Source organism: Saccostrea cucullata, unplaced genomic scaffold (genome assembly GCF_032062105.1).
Source record: "Saccostrea cucullata isolate Sc308-1 unplaced genomic scaffold, CSIRO_AGI_Scuc_v1 ctg692, whole genome shotgun sequence".
NCBI lineage: Eukaryota > Metazoa > Mollusca > Bivalvia > Ostreida > Ostreidae > Saccostrea > Saccostrea cuccullata.
Window position 1 is genome coordinate 127,289 of NW_026918892.1, and position 22,748 is coordinate 150,036.

General features: G+C 33.7%; 1 protein-coding gene across 2 annotated transcripts; it reads left to right on the top strand.

Annotated features, from left to right (window-relative positions):
• The first annotated feature begins 27 nt into the window (after window positions 1–27).
• LOC134274506 (protein neuralized-like) lies at window positions 28–19,295 on the top strand. 2 transcript variants are annotated; one of them, XM_062756799.1, is made up of 3 exons: window positions 28–142; window positions 14,066–14,575; window positions 18,718–19,295. In XM_062756799.1, exons 1-3 carry the CDS (start codon window positions 112–114, stop codon window positions 19,287–19,289), a joined length of 1,113 nt encoding a protein of 370 aa, XP_062612783.1. In that variant the 5' UTR covers window positions 28–111; the 3' UTR covers window positions 19,290–19,295. The 2 variants fall into 2 exon arrangements, with proteins under 2 accessions (XP_062612783.1, XP_062612778.1); XM_062756794.1 differs by lacking the exon at window positions 28–142 and adding an exon at window positions 8,261–8,671.
• Window positions 19,296–22,748: the final 3,453 nt, after the last annotated feature.

Below are 22,748 nucleotides of genomic sequence, written 5' to 3' on the forward strand. Positions count from 1 at the left end.
AAAATATTTTTTATTGATATAAGCGATTAAAATTCAACTTCCGGTTAAATGTTGGATTCTGTAATGTTGAAATAGTCATGTGTTTACAGGAAAATAATTAATACAAAGGACATGGGAAATCAGAGTTCAGGACACGGAAAAGGTAACAAATGCATTCTACATTCGATTAAAAGTTTACGGTTAGAGATATTTTTCATTGATTTCATAACATACAGGCGTGTCTTGCAGAACCTTTTTTTAATCCAGTTTATGACACATATCTATTTTAAAGATACACATTGTGTCGATATCTTTCAAAAAAGTGTATTGTAAATATTTAATAAATTGAGACTCTAGAGTATGTTAGACTTGCTTTGAGTACGCTACTAATTTTACTTTATTCAATATAGTTATAAAAATATATTTTTAAAAGAAAAATATATACATATAGAAGAAAAAACGTTTGGATCACTGTGCAAAATCTGAATTTTCTCTTTTCCCTGGTGTTGTTAATAGAGCCCGAGTGATGAGCAGAACTATGCTGCTCGCTGCACTCACTATACATTGGAATCAATTATGAAAATAACAAAATTATTATAACATATTCCATGTATTCAAGAGGGTGATGGGTGGGTCACTTTGAATACGTGTTTGTGCCGAGTGGTATCGCGCTGAGTGGTTTCGCCCCATTTTACTACTGGGTATTTATATGTTCTTCTATTAAGCGATTCATGTTACACACATGCAGCAGTAATTAGATAATTAAATAACATTTAATATCTGATATAGAGTTAGATTCTTCACAAATTCAAAATTAATCCATAAGGAAATAAATGCAGTATATTGATTCACTTATTTAAATAGACAAATGAATAGGGCCTATATAAATAGATAAATACATTTAATATTTCCACAGTTTATTTTAGATTTTTTTATAATGTAGATGTCAAATACAGATGGGGGTATTGATAAAAATATTTTTATAGAATTTTTTAGTTTTTGTTTTATTTTGTGAAATACAGGTTTATTATTCACAGAATTTCAGAACTTTCAGTGTCAAATGAAGGGCCTTTGTAAGACAAGTACATAAAAAATTCATAATACCTAATAATAATTTTATTAGAAAAAATAAAGAAAACAATTAAAATCTTTTTAATCTATGCATAAAACATTTTAAAAATGTGTGAAGAGACAATGAATGTATTTCAATGAATTACATGTGTCAAATTGAATGAAGAAAACGAAATGAAAAATCCAATTTAAAAAATATTTGGTATAAAAAGTCCACTTTCAAGAGTTATCTTTCCAAATTACCCAAGACTCAAAACAAAGCTTTAAATTGCCAGAGTATACATTTAAATCAAAAAAGCAAATATATAAATTAACACCAACACGGTAAATAGCGCAATTAAATAAAATTTTAATTTCAACAAGGTTGTAGATTTTAGATACATACATGTCAGTGATTGATAGTTCACTGCATGCATGGCTATGAAATTGACATTACTTGTTTGGCGAAGATTTGACTGTTGCTTTCATTAAAAGCAACTCTTGGTTTATTAATGAATCCGTTACTTTGTTTTTCACTGTTTACAACACCGCATGTTTCATCTATTTTTAAAGCGTTTTAAAGGTGGTCATATTATGCTCTATATACTCGTTGAGCATAGGAAATGTTTATTTTTTTGTGTAGTACGTCATCAAAAAGTGGTGTAATGAGCCTCCTTAATATTTCCCTATATTTTTTTAGTTTAACAAAAAAATATTTACAGTTTATTGATGGATACATCATTGAATACAGAGCTCTACATGTAGCCTTTGTGAAAAAAAAAATTGGTATACCGAATAAAACTTTCGGAAAAAAAACCCACAAAGGTGGCCTTTCATCTTTAATTTTTATTAAGCTGCTCATCATTAGTGTACTGATCAAACAACCACCCGACATTAATTATTGGTAAACCCTGTTGAGGCGAATCCACTCAGTGCGAACAAGTAATAGGAGCGAAACCACTCAGAGCGAACAAGGAATTGTCGCGAAACCACCCGCATTCTTCAAGAGTATGTTATGTATAAACTCTGACATTGCATGACTTGGTATGTAATATATTGCAATACCAAATCGAAGTCTGAAAAGTGCAATTTTAATTAAAATCATTTAATCTACTACATGTATTTCTCTTTAAGTTACATTTCTCTTTGGATTATGGGAGCACATAGATAGAACGTTCCATCGTTAAAATGATATTGCCCTACAGACTGGTTTAACGATAAAATTTGTTCCGTGTATTCATAATGTAGCAAAAGAAACACGGGCGATAACTCGTACTCAGTGCCTTTACTGTGAACAATCCAGAGAGTTTCAATTGTAAACATGGCAGGTAAATTTGAAGCGAGAGAAAAATGTCAAGACAATTGATTGGATTTTCGTCTTTATTTTGCATTATTTTTTGGGATAAAAGGCATATATACAATCTCAAAAGGTTTGTATTGATTAATTTGGTAGTTATTTCCAATATTGATTGGATCAGTGTGCAAATTAAGTCTGAATTTTCTCTTTGCCCAGGCATTGTTTTGAGACTAAGAGCTTGCGATTGTTTCATGTGTAGATAGTTTTCAGTGGACTAAATAATCAAGAGTTATTTCCCCTTGGCCGCCATCTCGTTGGTCAACCTGGTAATTTTCCCTCTTTGTGTTACCAAATACAAGAGGGTGTATCAAAAATATTTGGGGGGAAATCTTTATGGAATAAACATTATGAAATAAAGGAGGCTCTAACAAATGTATATTTGTCAGAAAAACAATGCTTCCCACCCCACAATTGCCAGTATAAAAAGTTAAAGTTGGTTGAATAATGAAGGAATATGAGCATGTTGACCCCCAATATGGCGGCCAACGGGAAATAACTCTTGTTAATTTGGGTCTACTCCCTCACTGACAGCAAGGTGTTTGTTTATGTTCATTAATCATATATTTTACTCATCATAATTATATTTTATTTATTTCATTGTACCCCAATGTGATGTGGAAATGTATTTTTTAAAAGATCCATTACAAGCATGTCATGTAAGTCTTTGGGATCTGATAAAAGGTAAATAAAGTATCAAGGTTTGTAGTGAAATATATGGTTTATAAACAAATATACATGTACTATGCTTTTAGCAGAGGAACATGTTTAACATGAGAAATTACATGTACTCCAAAATATGTGACAAAAAAGTGTTGCTGGAAATCAAAAGGTTTACACAATGCTTGCGCGATCTGTCTTTCTGAATTTTCTAAACCAGAGAGCTAGAGTTCTGTGGCTATTGCTCAGAACAACGGAGATATTCTCCTATTTTGTGTCTTTGTAAAACTATAAAACATTACAGCATTGTTGTAAGCAGCATGCAGGATTTTGTGTCCATTCTATTTGTGGAAATAGAATAAACACAGAAACCCATGCCTTGTGAGGATGGCTTTTCAATGAGGTAATTGGCAGTTAGAAACAGAGAAAAATATATAATTGTGAAATTATTTGTATGCCAAATCTGCTTTTTCCCCATAGTATTTTAGCAATCTTTGTTATATATTGCTCTAGTCAACAGAATTTTCCCCCTTTAATATGTACATTTCAACTTTTTAAAAGCAAACTACCAGGTAAAAGGCATACCCCAAGGACGTCTACATAGTACAGTTTTAAATTCATGATCATGGACAGAAAAAAAAAATTACAATTTTTAAAATTTAATAGTACATAATATTGACTTGTAGTTATAGGATTCATGGCCTGATGTTTTTGTTGGGCTGTTGTTTGCAATAACTTGTGCACTAATTCAAACTACCATCCAATTATAATTTCTGATGATTCTAATTCATGATTGTACCGGATTGATTCTTGATCTATATTTGCATTATTTATTAATTAAGAATAGGATTTGGCATGAGGCTACATTGTGTCTACAAGTGTCCTTGTTATATAGGCAAAAGGTCAATATATGTTAACATGTTCACATTCAACTCATAAAATGAAATATCAGATAAATTGAAGAATGGTCATTGCAGACTAAAAAGGCAATATTACTAGAGAACATCTCAAGACATTTCGTTTGTAGTTCCTTGATTTTCTAATTTCATAGTCACTGGTCAGGCTCAAACACAGGCAGATTCAGTGAAGACAAACTTTGAAAGTTCAAACCACAACATTCTAGGAAAAAAAACATCATCTTTGAAGCATTACTTAGAATAGGACAAATGCTATTTAAACGTAATAAATTATGATTAAGGGTTGCACTAACTTTTCTCTTCAAAGGTTATATTGTTTTACAAGTTTATGAAGTTTATATTCAATCATACAGTTACCATGGTAACAGTAAACATGGTTATAATGAATTCATGCTTGTACAATTTTCATTTGATCCCATACTTCTCAAATATATTATGATTTTATCAGATGAAATGAAATATATATAGTGAATCAAAATTTTAGTTTCTGGATCTTTGCTGTTTATTTCTAAAGCATTTAACTCAATTTCAAAGAAACTGTTGAGTGTTCAAGAAAATGGAAACACTGCTAGATGCAAAAAAGTAACAAAACTTACTTTGAAATCTTTTACTCTTGGTGATGCAGTGAGTTCAGAGTATATGATGACTGAAAAAGATATAATTAGTTTATCTTTGTACATGCAAAATAAGTTATCTCAACTCCAACAAAGAGTTATTTCCCTTTACAGAGTAGTTTTGTTTTAAGAGTTAAGATTAAGGTGAAGAGTTCTTGATTTTTTTTTTAAATTTCTGATTAAGAGTAACTAATTCTTGTTTTGAACAAGAATTAATGTTTTGATTGCGTAAATCTTTAGATTAATGTGTCATACATTTTAATGTAAGTTGAAGTGAGTGATATAGGTGCATTCGTTTTTTTTTTCCATCAGAAATTCTTTTCATCAGAAATGCTCAGCATTAAATTGTTATTGTAATTTATTGAAATTATATTTTCTAAGTAAACCTGGCAGACACAACAGAGTTTTCCCTGCCTCTTGTAAGATCATGCTGTGCCGAAGTCGAACACAGAAATTGGCAGATACTCAAATCACTTGTCAGTATGAGCTCTGTTATTTCATTTTCATAAAGATTACAGTGCAGTTGCAAAAAGCCAACCAAGATTTCCTCCCCGAAAAAAATCTGCTCCCTGTTTCTCGGGGAGATGTTCAGATTTATTTAATGTTATTGAGTTTGCAAAAAAACAACTTAAAAATGAAAAGTTAAGTGGAGAAATTTCATTTACTCCCAGTCTGAAGATCAATAAGCTTTGCATGTCTTTGTTGTAGATAATGAGTTATTTTTTTTAATGCTTTTGATTTTTAAAAGTTGAGGGTGAGATTTTCCACACAAGCTAATTACGTAAATGAATAGCTCCGCAGAATTTAAGTTCTCATTACCGAAGTTAAATACGTATTCTGTTTATTATGAACCAAAAGAAATCTAGCTATATTTCATAATGTTTTGAAGAATAATCCATACATAATTCATATCAAAGAAAAAGTGTATCATTTAAAAAAATGTTTATATATTATAAAGTAAATTGTAGTTGATTAACTGGTATATATTACATAACAAAAAAAAAATACTACTGTGAATATTGCCAGGTGCCAAGTGCTTATCTTGTTCATCTTCCTTCCTGCCATCTCTCTGTTTGTCCTCTGTCTGTCCTTTTGTCACATTTTGTGTTCAGTTTAGTTTCATAAAGAAATTTTCATTGACAAGATATTTTCATCAAACTTCATATGTTAATATTGAGTACATGTATTCAACTGCATGATCATTTTTGACTTTGACCATCCCTTTGACCTTGAACCCAGTTTCCTTAAATTTGTGATCAGTTTCAAAGAAACTATTGAAGATAATTTTATAAAATCTTATTTGTTGATACATACTGATGAGAACTATTCAACTACATTTTTGACCTTGGCCTTTCTTTTTACCTTGCCCTTACTTTCTTTAAATCATCAATTATCTCAATTTTAAAGAAACTTAAAATATAGTTATCAAACTGCATTTTCTTTTGCATATAAGTGAGAGCTCAACTTTGACCTTGTGATGTTCTTAAATTTGTCATTGTGGTAGGTTGCTTTATGTTGTCAGGTTCTGTGATATCTGTTTGTGGTATGTTTCCTTACTTTATGAGGTTCTTTGATTTGTCTTTGTCATGAGTTGCCTTACTAAATGTGAGCTAGGTTTTTTAACTAATTTGGCTCTGGGGCCATAAAACTTAGATGAGCTCACTTTGAATCACTGCAGAGATCAAAAGTAAGCTTGTCTAAGTGTTAGGGCCCTGGAGCCTGATCTGAAAGCTCAACTGAGCTTTTCTGATCACCTATTGTCTGTTGTCCGTCTGTCCGACTGCAAACACATTTTCAATTTTTTTCTGAAGAACCACTAGGCCAATTTTAATCAAACTTGGTTCTAGGCATACTTGGGTGGAGGGGAGTTTAAATTATTGAAAGGGAGGGTCAAGACCTCTTAAAAGGGGAGATAATCAAGAAATGACAAAATAAGGGTGAGGTCATTAAAAAATCTTCTTCTCAAGAACCACTGCTTGAAAAACTGAAACTTATGTGGAAGTATGTTGGGGTAGTGTAGATTCTATATTGTTCAAATCATGACCCTGGAGATAAGGGTGGGCTGCAATATGGAATCCAAATTTAACATTAAACATAGGAAAATTCTTTTAAAAATATCTTTTTCTCAAGAAACTGGACTGGGCCAGGAAAGCTAAAACTTATGAGGAAGCATCCTATAGTAGTGTGAATTTTAATTTGTTCCAATCATGACCCCCAGGGATAGTGCAGGGCCAGAATAGGGAATCCAAGTTTTACATTGAAAGATATAGGAAAAATCTTTATAAATTTTCTTTCCAAGAACCACTGGACCAGGAAAGCTTAAACTGATGTGGAAGTATCTTGGGATAGTGTAGATTCTAAATTGTTCAAATCATGACCCCCTGGGGAAGGGTGGACCACAGTGAGAAGGGAATCCAAGTTTTAAATTGAAATATGTAGGAGCATTTTTTAAAGAAATTTTCTTCTGAAGAACCACTGGGCCAGAAAAGCTGAAACTTACGTGGAAGCATCTTGAGTAGTTTATAAAATTCTAAATTGTCCAAATCATGACCCCTGGTGGTAAGGATGGGGCAACAATAGGTAGTACAAGAGGAGGATCTGGTAAAGAGCAGCTTAGGTTAAAGTTACTCAGGTGAGTGATGTGGCACATGGGACTCTTGTTTGATTTGTATGACCTTGGTTTTTTGATGGCTGTGAGTTTATCAGGCCTGACTTCAGAAGCCTGTGGGAGCCAGCAGAGGTGTGGATTGACTCACTGCCTGCTGATTCAGTCATTATTAACCTACTCATCAATTGTTTGTTTACACTGTGATCTTGTAGGTATCAATTTATCTGGACATCTGTAGAGCTCTGTAACAACTATGTACTACCATGACTGTTATATGTAATTGTTACAGCCGGTTTTATCACCAGACAGACCTGCCATTACTGACACTGTGGGGTGTGGATAATGGCTATCATTAATAATTTGTCAATATTTATTAATTCTCAAGACACTGATTTTTCTCTAAGGCATATTAATATGATAGAAATGAGATGAAAAAAAATTAATTAAATTGATTAATTGATTACTAAATAAACAGCTGTATTACAGTAAGTTTAAGATGTACTGGGTATGTTTGTAAGTGTAACACTAGAAAATAAATATTCACTTTGGGGACATTTGATATGAGGGTTTTTAATTTAATTTAATATATATATTAATTAATAGGAAAATGTTGTACAGATTCATGTATAACTTTTATAACCACAGTTCTTTGAGAAAACTCATTTATGTCATTTAATTGAGGTTGATGTTACAGAGAAAAACATGGAATTCAGAGTCACATGTTTTAGTTAAAATATTAAAAGTATTACTGATATAACTTCAAGTTCAGGGTTGATGAAATGTGAAAATTTAAGTATGAATTTAGTGTATAATCTTATACTCCTCTATATTTTGAAAAATTGGAATATTAAAACTTATAACCTTATCATCAAATCTTTAGAAGTTAATAACAGTGTACCAATAAGAGGATTGCTGGTTTGAGTATTGGACATTAGACCCCGACCTCCACCTAATCCCTTTTTATCACCACACGATATTGGCACACTCCCTTCTTTCATCATCAAACAGACTCCAATCATTATTTTGACATTTCCCTCATTTTTTACCCCTCTCTGCTATCTGGCTGTACAGCTGAGTTTTGAATTACTGTTGCCTCTCTGATGCCGCTGCTGATCGTGGGCATCTCAGAAGGGCCCCACTACAAGATAAGAGCACAAGCACACTGCAGAGCAGGCTGATGTAGAAATGGATTTCAAAACATCGTCTGCCACAAGCCCTAAAAGATGTTGTGAGTAGCTTGTTAAGCCGCCAAAAATAAACAGAGATGAGATGGGAGTTTTGACCATGGAGACTATATCTTTTGATTCTTCCACCACGGTTAATACCAATGTGAACACCACCAATGTGAATTCCACTGCCAGGAGGTTTTTTGCGGCTAAGAGATCGGCTTCGCATCACTTGGACTTTCATGGAACGGATCTGCACATGTTGCAACAGGCAGGATGGATGGGCCGCATGCACCGAGGGCTGTACAGGGGGACACAGTTCAGTAGGTGTCAGCCATCTTTGATTAAGCTCAGAATAGCCATTTGTTTCAGCTTTGTATTCAAACTTGGTTTTGCCAAAAATTATTGCGTATTTTCATCGCTGCAAATGTCAGATTGAGAAAAAGAAAACTGGCTCATTTTGTGTATGAAATGATAAGCATTTTGCATTCTTTTCATTCTTGGTTGGCAAATTCTTATTCATTTGTATACCTGCACGTTAATATATATTGATATTTATATAGTAGGCAGGCTGTTCTTCACATTCCAGCCTGGTCTTTGTTTATCAGAGTTTTGTTAAGAGTTCAAACTAATGCTACCACTGAACATGCAATCTGTTCATCATTTAATGAAGACCCTTTGATCTTTTGCACATGTTCTTTGAAGTTGAGAATGGTTGATTAGAGTACATGCTCTCAGTGAAGCTTCTAAATTTAGTTCCCTGTTTTCTGAGTTTAATCTCATTGAATACTGATGATTGAACAACGTGATTGTCTATGTGCTGTAATGATCTCGTGATTCTACATCCTAGCTTAGCTCTTTCTTAACACATGCACACTGAAATTCAATGGAAACAACATGTTTTATAATGCCCAAATATGTTGAGAATTTTATTTGTTTCTAACTACCGGATAATTTTCGCAACAGATCTGTCCATAGAATGAACATTTAATTGATCCATTCTAGAAAAAATCTGATGCTGCATAAACTGTAAAGCACTGATTACATTTTACTTTATCTGGAGGTGAATTTATTTCCTCAGAATGTCTTCTTTGTCAGATCAAGTTAGTGCAAGTATGGTTGTTAGGGTAATGCAAAAATTTGATGTAAACCCATGTAGTTCTCAAAAATAGGGGACTAAATGCAAGTTTTTGAAATTTTCAAGGAAGAAAGTTGCATGCTTCATACAATGTACATCTTTATACAAAAAAAAATCAGACACAGAAAACTTGATGGTCTCTAAGTTTCAAATGTATAAAACTGAAAAGAAACTCAAAGCAAGTTCTTTACATAAAATTGTAAGAAGAAACCTGATTGTATTTTATCTGTGTAGAGAATGATGTCTAACACACAGACAGTAGTATTCATTAGAACATGTCTGATGTGTCAACTAAGTTTGTGTTTGTATGAGTTATGAAAGACATTTAGTTAGGCCTCATCTGCAGGTTCAGAAGGTGAAATTTTGATGGATGATTGCTAATGGGGGATTTCAGGTAAATTGTTCTTATTTCTTATAATTTCTAACATGTGATACATGTTACCAATACATGCAATAGCTGGGCAGCATTTCCTAGCTTTTGTGTCTGATGTTGTGTGTTTGGTGGTGGGGGGTGTGTCAAGATTCTGAGAGAGCTAGGGAGAATGCAAAACTAATTTCACCCCTTCACCCTTCCTAATAATTTTATTCTTTTGTTAACACTCCCTTTCATTGTCTCCTTCTGTAATGATGTTACCAACGCTTTCTACCTGTCTCTCAGGATCATTTATTGAACACTTTTGTCCCTGACTTCTTAGTTTGGACTTCTGGAATGATGCTTCATTCTCTTCAGCTGTGAAAATTGGCCACCTAGTGTCATGAATATAACTCATTTATAATACTAAAATAGACAAAGTAAAATGCAGTATAAAAATTTTGATGTCTTCAAAATTGTTCAGTGATTTTTGTTGAAAACTCATGTACTTGCATAAATACATATATATAATTATGTACTTGATGTACCGGTACTTGCATTAATACATGTATATGAAATGGCAATTCATGTCTAACAGAGCTTGTATAGGGATTACCATTTACTAATGTACAGTAAAATACATGTATAATGAAAACTATCAAAGAAAATGCAAACAAAATATTCCAGTCAAGTATGTGGTAATATATACTCTTAGCTGACTATCTAAGCTAGGTCACTGAACTTGATGTAAGCTTTAAAACAAGACTGTAAAATTGCAGAGGCAGAATTTAATAGAGGTCTCCTCTTTGTAGAATTTCTTTTTATCTAAGCAGGCAACATAAGGTTTTAAGCAATAAACTTATACATAACACAGTGTTCCTAGCCCCGACTGCTTGTTCTTTATCAAGATTCTGTGGTTTGGTACCATTTTCCCAGCTCTTCCCATCACATTTACACACTTAAATGATCTGGTGGTATTTTTCTGACAATTTTTTGAAGCACCAATAATGACTTTTTTTTCCTTTTCTTGCCAGGTACATTTAGTCTTTCTTTCATTGCATCGTCATTTTTTAAGCCACTTGGCATGATGGTAGTTTGTTGATATTTTTATACATGTAGTGCAGCATTTTTTTGACAAGTTGTACAAATTGATCAGCTTATGCAGTAGACAAACAAGATCCACATTGAAATCTGTTGTTTTTGGCAGATAATGAACCCCATGTGTTTTTCAGGGATTTATTAATTGTACTGGTTTCAATGTAATGATGAAGATGCTGGCTTACTGAGTATGGCACTTTGTCCCTGCAGTAAAAGAGAACAGAATATGGTAATGTCCCATTGTTATTTTTTACAGAGAGAGAAATGCAGACTTTTTGGATCTCCTTCTGTTGTGTATAATGTCATAGAGAATTCTTGTAAGATTCCTTCAGAATGCAACCAATTTTCTCTCTGTGCAGAAGATGAATAGAATGTTGGCTCGATTAAGCAAGCAGACACATTTGCATCAATATACACTTGTACTACATTATTACACTAGAGAAGAGAACACTTTTGAGTTGGTTAATTACTTGTACTATACAGAATAAATTCATAAGGATTTATATTTTCTGGTTGTCCAGACATGACCTTTGTACATGTATTGTTTGCATTCCCATTTTTCCAGATGGGTTGCATTTGTTGATAAAAACGTAGACTCTGTCATTTAGTGTTGGTACAAATCTCCGCGTTATCTTTTTTTCGTGTTATTACACAGTGTGCAGCCTGAATATTCTGTTAGGGTATATCAGATTGTCTGTTATTGCACATCTGTTGGTAAGATCTGAGGAGTTCTGAGAGTTACTACCAGGAGTGCAGACAATCTTAACATAATGCTTTCCTTTTGGTTTCCCCTCCCCACCCCTATGGCTTGTTGATAAGTCTAACGGTAGCACCTGCTTCTCGGTCTAATTGTTTTGACTGATTTGCAACAATATCTGTGCTAATTAGGTTTAGCTGCAAACGAAAAGTTCAAATTTTATCTATCAAGGCTTTAGTGGGAGATTTCAAAAAAGCTAGCTTAATGTTTCTTAGATTTTTTGGCAAAGTTAAAATATTCATTGAATTCCAAATGGTTCAAAACTTGCAGAGAGAGATTATCATCACTGGCATACAGCTACATTGTCCTGCTTAATGACAATGTATGATTACCACAGAGTGTAGTATTGCACTTCTCTCAATATTTTTAATTTTGTGGTCATGCAAGGAAAGGAGGTGACTACCAGGGTGGTATACAGATAGAGGTGTTGGGTCAGATTCCCCCTGAGTGGTTGACTACTGGGGTGGTATACAGATAGAGGTGTTGGGTCAGATTCCCCCCTGAGTGGTTAACCACTAGGGTGGTATACAGATAGAGGTGTTGGGTCAGATCCCCCCCTGAGTGGTTGACCACTGGGGTGGTATACAGATAGAGGTGTTGGGTCAGATTCCCCCCTGAGTGGTTGACCACTGGGGTGGTATACAGATAGAGGTGTTGGGTCAGATTCCCCCCTGAGTGGTTAACCACTGGGGTGGTATACAGATAGAGGTGTCGGGTCAGATTCCCCCCTGAGTGGGTGACCACCAGGGTGGTATATAAATAGAGGTGTCGAGTCAGATTCCCCCCTGAGTGGTTGACCACCAGGGTGGTATACAGATAAAGGTGTGGGGTCAGATTCATCCCTGACTTGGTGACCACTGGGGTGGTAACAGATAGAGGTGTTGGGTCAGATTCCCCCCTGACCAGTTTTATGCTATCTACATCCACCTTTATAGCAGTGACCAGGGTATCTTATCTCCATCCTCAGGAAACTGGCAGCTGATAGCATTAAAGGAGGAAATGTCAGTGGAGTTTTATAAGAGATGATATTATATAAACATGGGGTATTTATGTTCACATTATGCATATGTATACATTTATATAGAATTATGATTTGGAGTGTATTTATGTAATCTTATTTTGAGGTAAGTTTAACCTAATACCACAAGCAAAATCAGTATAGTTGGAATTAACAGAAACAAGTTGAATTGGGCTGAATGTTACATTTAGCGTGTAGTTAGATAGATTCCTGGTCTGTTTAAAACTAGAATTAGATTAAGAAATTTATATTTGCCTCTAGATAGTAGTGACCAGCTTGCCTACATTCCTTATAATTCCATCATCAGGAAACTGGCAGAAAAGATAAACTGGCATTAAAGGCAGGAAATGTCAATCTTTTAGTTTTACACCCACACATGAGATAAAAAATTATATATATATATATATATATTTCGGTATTTATGCACCCATCAAATTTAAGAAATGTGTTCATATAAAAACAGTATATGAAATTATGATTTTGTAAAATTTGTATATATGTACTCTTATTTTAAATATAGGTCTAAGATGAACCACACAAAAAACATTAAGATTGGAATTACACAAAATTACATTTGAATTAGATGATCCACAAATTTTCAACACAAGGACAATGTCATGTCTTTTTTTTAGTACATGTATTACATCTGTATTTTCACAAAATTGTTGGTATCCCAAACATCTTTATCTCTGATATACAGTATAGAAATACAGTAAAACAACTTATAACAAATATGCTTACAATGAATTGTTGCTTATAACAAAGTGATTTTCAAGGAAACCATAATTCCTCCACAAAAGTAAAATACTGTGTAGAAAAGATAAACTGGCATTCTCATAAGATCAGCAGTTTGTGAAAATCTTATCAATCTTTTATTGGTTTGCATTCTACACCCACACACAGAGGAAAAACTTAAAAATAGGGGTCTTGCATATACATATATTTCACCCATCGAATATAAGAAACATGTTCATATAAAAACAGCACTGGCATTTTATACAAGATATTTGAATTTATCACTCTGCGAATATCATTTTAAATATGAGTGTGTCAGATATAAGAAAAATAGATGAACCACACAAAATGAGACATTGAATGGGAGGAGTATGAAACATGTGCTCTGCCTAACATGAAAAATTCAAAATCATATCAAGATTGTCACTTTTTCATGATGATTCGCACATTTTCAACCTAAGGACAATGTCATGTCTTTTTTTACAATACATTTAAAAAAAATAATAGAAAAACATTGTATTTTCACAAAATTGTTGGTATCCCAAACATTATATCTCTGAGGTACTGTAATAACTCAACACTTGATAATAACGTATTAATTCGTTTGTTCTACTTTTAGGACACAGTACTGGGGACCTGGGCTCTATAAATGTAAGCTGGCCAGTCAAGTTCCATGAGGTCCATGGAGACAATGTGATCCTGCTAAATGACAATACACTAGCCAAGCGAGGAGACAGTTTCTGTAAGGCCATTTGTTTCAGTAGCCGTCCAATCGCCATCAATGAAAAAGTCTACATCCGCTTCGCAGAAACCTCCAGTAGCTGGAGCGGTGTTTTGCGATTTGGATTTACCAATATTGACCCCGCCACTGTGCGGGGATCTGACCTTCCTCGATATGCGTGTCCCGACATGACCAACAAACAGGGCTGCTGGGCCAAAGCTCTGGGGGAGAGATACGCAGCTCATAATAACATTCTTCATTTCTACATCACTCGTACGGGGGACGTGATGTACGGCATTAATGGGGAGGATATTGGACTATTTTTCTCCGGTGTTTCTACTCTCTCCCCACTGTGGACTCTCCTGGATATTTATGGCAACACCATTGGCATTGAATTTGTTACCCATGGTAAGAATCTTAGAATAGGTTGGGTGTCGTAGGTTTAGGTTTTAATCTACTGAATACTTTATAGAGATATAAAATAACACATTGGATATAATTTTGAAAAGTGTACACAGTTTATAGTGTATCTTTAATTCAAAAATTGCTTTCTATGGTACAATGCATTGTATACTGTATGTCAAACTAGAGTTATCCATGGATATACAAAATACATGGTTACTGTCTTGAAATATAAGCGATATTTGGGCGAGGGTAAGAAAAATTTGATGCCCAAATATCTTATATTTCAAGACAGTTATCGTGTATTTTGTTTATCCTGCAACAAAATTTTAACATTTGAAAGTCCAAAACAAGCTATTTCCGACAGATTTAGGCACATCTCTGCAGTTGAAACTATGACGCCATGGCGTAAACACTGCAATTAGTGCAATATACATGACGTCACAATACTTTTAGAACATCGGAATAAATGCACGAGGCTTTATTAGGGCAGTGACCAGATAAAACTTTGGTTTATTAGGTTACCTTTATTAGGTCAATGCAAGGGGTAGTTGCAGGATAAAAAGTGTATATGAAGTTACCAACATTCTATTTGTGCATTTATCTTCAAGAGAATTACTAGCTTAATTTGTCTGAATAATCAGCTAGTATTTCTAATGAAAAAGAATTAAAATCACCTTAACAACCTAAGTATACACAAATAATTTAATTTTAGTTGTAACACGTCATTTGATTGGATAAAAGATTTTATCCATTTTGTATAACATAACTTGCCTACGTCACAACGACGTTATTTTTAAAATATGCTATATTTGAAGCCTTTTTCCGGTGGAAAAATTGTCTTATTGTCTACACTGAAATTAAACTATAAGGAATGAAGCTTATTTCAACTTATGTTATACGATATAACATAACTTGGGGCAGTTTACGCTTTTTTATAAACCGCTTTGCGGTTTATAAAAAGTTTGTTATATTGTATAACAAAAGTATACACAAATAAAGTAATATATTGAGACTGGTCATTCAGGTCACCTGAGTAGGAATTGCAGTATATACTGTAGTACAGTGTACACCTTGAATAATTCACGATGGCAGGTGCTTGATATGTATGCATTGTCAGGAAAAAGAGTGCTGACTGAACTAAAAACACTTGTAATATATGAATGTCTAGCATTATGACAAGTAATTCAGTTAAGGTTATCAGGTACAGGAATTGTTTTATTGAGTGTAGGGGGAGGGGGGGGGTGTCCCTACATAAGACTGAAAATCAATTGGGTAGAATGAGGGATGGAGAAAATAGGGCCCAGATCCTCATTTTCCATCTCCCAGCATTCCCCATATCCCAGATTTTCAGTCATAAAATTTATATGGTACATGTATCAAGAAATAACCTTGGGTTCTTATATTGGGAAATAAAAATTTGGAATCTCAGAAAAATCTGCCCATGAAATTTGCAGAGTTATTACATGTATGTCCTTAACCAACTAAACCAACTAAAAATGACCATTGGACCCCCTTTTATAAGTCAATGACTATCCCTCCCTTCACACACACACAACCACACACATACACAACAAAATAGCTTTGGGAAAAAGTTAACATTTAAAAAAAAAAATTACTTGTCAAAAAATTCTGAGTTGGATTTTTTTGACGGGTGGACCCCCCTTGGAAAAAAATCCTGTATCTGCACCTGGAAACAACACTAATTTCCGTTATGCATACTTTTTTTTTTTTTGGTAAAACTGATCGTTTACAACAATACAAATTCAGCAAGAATTCTCTTGGAGGTATGAGCAAGATGAGTAGTGTGTATATGATAAAACACAGGTTATTCCTAGCTTCATATACTAGACATACTCTTAACAAATTAATCACAAATTAACCACCAGATTTAACATGGTTTTGCTTTCATTTCACAAAGAAAAAATTCATACATTTTGTTTTAAAATTTGATCATTTTCTATATCTTCATATGGAGCTCTCCTTTTTAATATCACATGGCTGCCACACCCCAGTTAACTTTCCTATATACAATACATTTTATACAATGAACAGTTTTATCATTTAATATTACATGTACAGATACACTTGTGAACATTTATCAAAATACATGTTATACGTCTAAAATTGAAAGTTGGACACACGCACAAGGCGCAAGGGCATGAAATAATTTATGTAATAGAGTTATGAACTAGGTACACCCTAGCATTATCTTCTCTGTTACACATATGATATAAACATTACCACTGTGTTTATAAGGTGCTCCACATTTCATAAGATTTCAGACTTTTCTGGAGATAAGCTCTAGAAACATCACAAGGCAGTTTGCCAATGATCTCTGGTACAGATGTAGTTATAGGCCCTGTGTTATAGGGGAATCATTTCTGTTAGATTCAGGATTGAATGTTTTGAAATGAACATGTTCATACCTACATATTTTCATCAAATTATCAACCATTTCATGTGATCTAGTAGGTTATATTATATGATAAAATGTAAATGTTAAATTATCTTGAAAATCTTAGAAAAAAAATCACTGGTACACTGCACAAGTATACAAGGGGTTATTTTTAAGTTTTAAAAAACAACGATGTAACTATTCTTCATATTTTCCATATATTCTACTGGTTGTCTTTCAACTGAAAGAGCTTATTGTCCTGAATAAAAAAAACTTCCTTAGTTTTTATAAACAAGTCATTGAATTTCAGATTATTATTTTTTGTTTACAAGATAAGATTGCTTAATTTTGGAAAAAAATTGTGTCAGTTCTAAAAATATTGTATGTCACTAGACTGTATCAATTGAACAGTTAAAAGTCCAGGTAGATTTCCTGACATAAACAAACATATGGCCATTAAATATCCGTTCAACAGTGTCTCTTTATTAATCTTTTCATAACCATATCGTGAGCTTTCGTAAGTTCACAACACCCTTAAGGGGAAATTGGGCCAAGAAAAAAATGAAGTGTTGCGAAACTTAGAGAGAGGAGACAGTTTTCTGTTGTGCGTAAGGACACTTTTAGTGGAGAAGTTCCGGTCCCACTCAAAACTGAGTTTTTATATCCTGAATCGGGAAATATGGTCTGCATGCCAACTCAATCACTGAAGTCCCGTCTGACAAAATAACAGACCAAGACTTTTTATGGAGGTTTATTGGGTTGTGTTCAGATATGGGTAAAAATCAAAGTAGTAAGTATATGTTTTGTTTGTTTCTAGGGTTTTATTTAATTGGGGCACTAAAAATTTTAAAGTGAAAGTAAAACATAAGCTTATGATATCTGTTTTAAGTCAAACAGGAAGAAATTGTTTCTGAGATGGCCTAGAATTTGTGTAATGGGCTTATCGCTGTGAAAAATTGGGCTTGTTTGTTTGTGTCTCTTATTCTCTTTAAAATTTTTAGTTTGTAAAATTCATTAATAGACAAAAAATTAATGGATACATTGATCTTATTGACAAAACCATCTGTAAGTGGTGTCAGCTGTAGCTTCTATTAGTATTATGTTAACTCGACTGTATTTTCATTTCAGTAGTTATTTTTATAATTATTGATTTGTTCAGAACATTTTTAAACTTGTGCAGATCAATTCCGTTCTGGTTTTTGCACATTTATCATTTATTTACCCCCCCCCCCCCATGGGTATTAATATAAATGATAAACCAAAAAGTTTTATTTCTTATTCTTTTAGAATTTAGTATTAACCTTGAAAGTTGAAGGCCCTCATGTTTTACTGATGGGGTTTGTCACTTGTGTACCACCATGTCTATCTATCTTTCAATGCTAGCTATGTTTGTTCTTCTATCCTCTTAAATTATATGACCATAGTAGAATTTTATTTTCTTAAGAGAATACAAACAAGATAACAATTTAATATGTGGTGGATCTGTGGGGAGTGGGGTTAGGATTAGAAGGAATAGAGATTAAATCCATCATATGTTACATCATCTATAATTATGGAAAATATTACCTCCTTTGTTGAAGACAGAGACTGACCAAACTTTACTTTGCTCAGTACTCAGTACAATATAAATATAATTACTATAATCTCACACCACCTATCTTTTTGTGTCCCCTGGCACATTAATCCCCATGTAGTATTAATTTAGTTATATTATGCAAATTGTGATATTTAAAAATTATTTTTATTACAGAGAGATTGAACAACAGTCCATTTGGATCTCTGGGGGCATTACACAATGCGCTCCCTCCCCCCATACCTCAAAGGGAGGTGGTACCCTCGGGGCCAAGGACTCACTTCTCTACGTCTAGTCTGTCAAGTCTTAACAGTGAGTCCATAGTAGCTCCAGCAGCACCCTCTATTCCAGTACGCTATTACACAAACATTAACTTTAGACCCATGAGTTGGCATGAACTGACAGGCAAAAATATACGAGTGGTGGACGCCAATCGAACTATCGCTGTGAGATCCGATGATGAATATTGTAACGCTTATGTGTTTTCATCTCGACCGCTAAAATGTGGTGAAAAAATTGTGATACAGGTGTTGGGAATCGAGAGGACGTTTATTGGCGGGCTAGCGGTGGGATTTACGGCATGTGATCCAAGGGAGGTAAATCCGAATGATCTGCCCGATGATTCTGACATGTTGTTGGACCGGAAGGAGTACTGGGTTGTTAATAAAGACGTCTGTCGGACTCCAGAAGTCGGGGACGAATTGTGCTTTCATTTAACTTTAAATGGTAGGTATAAAATAACATTTTAAGTCCAGAAGTGCAATGATATCTTTTATTTTTATATTCATTCTTGATAATATTGATTAGAATCATGTATTCTGCGTAAGTACACAACCATTTCTGCAGGATTCTGTGACAAATAATGGGGTCAGTATGTATGACATGATGGTGTGCTGAAAGGTTGGTTTCTCCTGCTTCCTTATTCTTTAGGAACAGAATTTAGGGGGTGACAAAGCAAAAGTGCAAGGGTGACAACTCCCTCTCATTGTAAAGGGGTTAAATGAGTCTTTCATCTTTTAACTTTTTAATATGAGCAAGTGGTTGTGCGTACTTTAGCAATTTTTATAGTGCAAGCAGCTGCTAACTGATAACTACTTGTCTTAATTGGCTCTCAATAATGTTAAATTAATTATTTTGAATTTAAAACATCTTAATATCAATCTACCATAATTCATAACAATTCATAAAATTTCAAGATGCCTATTGTATTCCATGAATAACAAACATGTCACAAATAACTCTCCATCATAAAAACCGGGGAGAATTTCTACACCTTTTTCAATTATGTTCACTAAAACAAATTTAAAATGTTACAACTTTAAAGGAGCAATTAGACAGTTCATTATTTACCCATTTAACTTGAATTAGAATAACCCTGTGGTGTCTATTCATTTGAGAAGCGTAAAATTGCTCTGTTTTAAGAGAGATGTTCTGGGAGTTCAGATTTGGCAAACAGCAAGATGTTGAACTAAAAACATGGAGAGAAAAAAAAGAGGAGTTATATGAGATCATCATTTTCATTGTTTTACATTAAAGATAGAACGTCATGTAGACATGTAAAATAAGACTAAATTTGTAACAATAAGGGGTTTAATGTACATATGATTCAAAATTTAAAAAAAAAAATATTCAAAAGTTAAATGTTGGAAAAATGAAACACAGTTATTGTTTTTGAATCACTTTGTAAGAAGGATGACAAGAAATTTTAATTGATGAACCATTGCATCACCACAAACCATAAGGTGCCAAAAAAGTGGAGCTAAAGGCACTTACATGCAGCTTACTTTGAGAAAGTTACTAGCCACATGCTTATTACTTAACTGTGCAGACAAAATGATTTCATTTATATTTCTTTCAGTTGAGATAAATCATTTTTTATCTTTGCTAATATACATTTAGTACTTTTAATAAATTATTTTTACCAAGAATAACAAGGGAGGTTATTAATTATATTTAAGTTTTCTGTAATACTGTAGACATACTTTTTCCCATGTAGGCTATGTGGTCACAAATATCCTGAGAAAATTTGTCACAGTGTACTAATATAAATATGCCATACAGTGACAGTCCAGAAAACGGCCAAATTTTTGCCCCAACGTCCCCAAGAGAAAAGAGAAATTGTGATTCCGTGGACATGCAAATTTAGAAAAATAGTATGTTTACAGTATACGCTTACAGTGCGCTTTTTTGAAAAGCTTAAAAAGAATTATATTTAGAAAAGACAGTGATGAGGAAGTAGATTTTAAGTAATAACTTTATTATTTAATTACTTTCTGTGGAGTAAGTATACTTTAATTTATTTTGTAAATTAGCAATTTATCAACTATCTAATGTAATTTTTGCAATTTATAAGGAGGGTGAGGGTGCATAGAAAAATTGTAAAATATTCTAACCCTGTACATTTGTTTTTGTTGCTCAAGAGGAAATGCAAAAATTTCATTCAGTGGAAATAATTAGATGTGTACAGTATTTATTTTATAATTAATCAAAACTCCCTTTACAATGTACAAGGGTGAACAAAAATATTGAAAAAGTCTGAGTGAACAATATTAGAATAAAAATATTGTGTATGTATGGCAATGGCATCGACAGATCAGAGCAAAAGTTATTTCTTCAGATTTTGGAATTTTGACAACTTTTCATTACACAGGATAGCAAGGCACTCCTCATAGTATTTAAGTTCCAGGTCACTTAAATCAGAGAACGTTTTTTTGTTTCAGCAAGAGCTTCTCTCTACCAAAAGGAATGAAACTTTACCAGTCTTGCTTCAGATAATGTGTGACCTATATTTTATGGATGATTGACCAGGTTAATACTTTCAGATGCAGGTCATTTCCCATCTAGCACCACAAACTCTCTCTGGTAGAAAATACAGAGTTTCTGCATTGCTTGTGAAGTATTTTTCAGTTATTTCAGTCATCTGTATAAGTTTGAGAAAAATCCCTCTTTATTCTTTCATGCATTAATGATCCATGGTGATAGTACATTCAATATTTTGAATTTTTAAAATCAAGAAGCAAATTGGTTTCCATTCATTTAGTTGATATGTTGTACCATTGATCTTCTAAGTACTAGTATATAAGGTGTAACCTTATATAAATGAACACAGACTACTTGAATGTTCTTGCCTAATGAATCAAGGCCATCCCATAAAGTTGATTCCTTTATAGTGTCTACGGCAAAGCAGGAAGACATGCTTTTCTTGAGCGTCAATAATTTGAATACTATGGATATTACATGTACCGGTATATTGAAGTTGGAAGTTCAAACTATTTTTACGCCCCCTTTTTAAAGAAGGGAGGGGCATAATGCTTTGCTGCTGTGTGTCAGTTGGTCAGTGTGTTGGTCTGTAGTCCGTCAGTCCACCAAAAGTTTCCCCTCATTTTCTTCTCATAGCATTCTGAAATTTGTTTTACAGATATATCATAATAATATCTAATTCAAGTTTTATTTTGGGTTTGATTGACTAAATTTTGACTGAGCTATCCCCTTGGACTTAAAATTTTTTTATTATTTGCAGTCTTTGCATGCATGTCTGGGAGGGAGGGGGGTTCACAAACATCTCTTGTTCTTTATTATGCCCCCCTTCGAAGAAGGGAGGGCATATTGCTTTGCTGCTGTCTGTCTGTCCGTCGGTTCACTTAGTTTTCATTCATTTTCTTCCCAACTGTTGCACATGCTGAAATGAAATTTGGTATACAGATTATATCACATGAATCTGTTTTGGGTACAATCGCACCATTTTTGACAGAGTTATGCCCCTTAGACTTAGAAAAATTCAAATTTTTTCCAGTTTCCTTTCATTTTCTTTGCAACTGTTGTACATACTGGAATGAAATTTAGTATATAGATTTAACCTATAAATATCTAGATCTAGTTCTGTTTTGGGTAAGATCGCACCATTTTTGATAGAGTTATGCCCCTTAGACTTGCAGTTTCCGATCATTTTCTTGGCAACCGTTGCACATACTGAAATGAAATTTGGTATACAGGTATATCACATGAATATCTAGGTCAAGTTGTGTTTTGGTTATGACTGCCCCAGATATGGCCTTTTGGACTTGGAAAAATTCCAGTTTGGGGGGAGGGGGGCATAAGTGTTTTACAAACATCTCTTGTTTATTTTATCCTCAGTATCTTAAATTCTCATATATCTCAGTCCCACTTAGTTTGAATTGACTGTATATACCCTTGCTTTGGAGTATCCA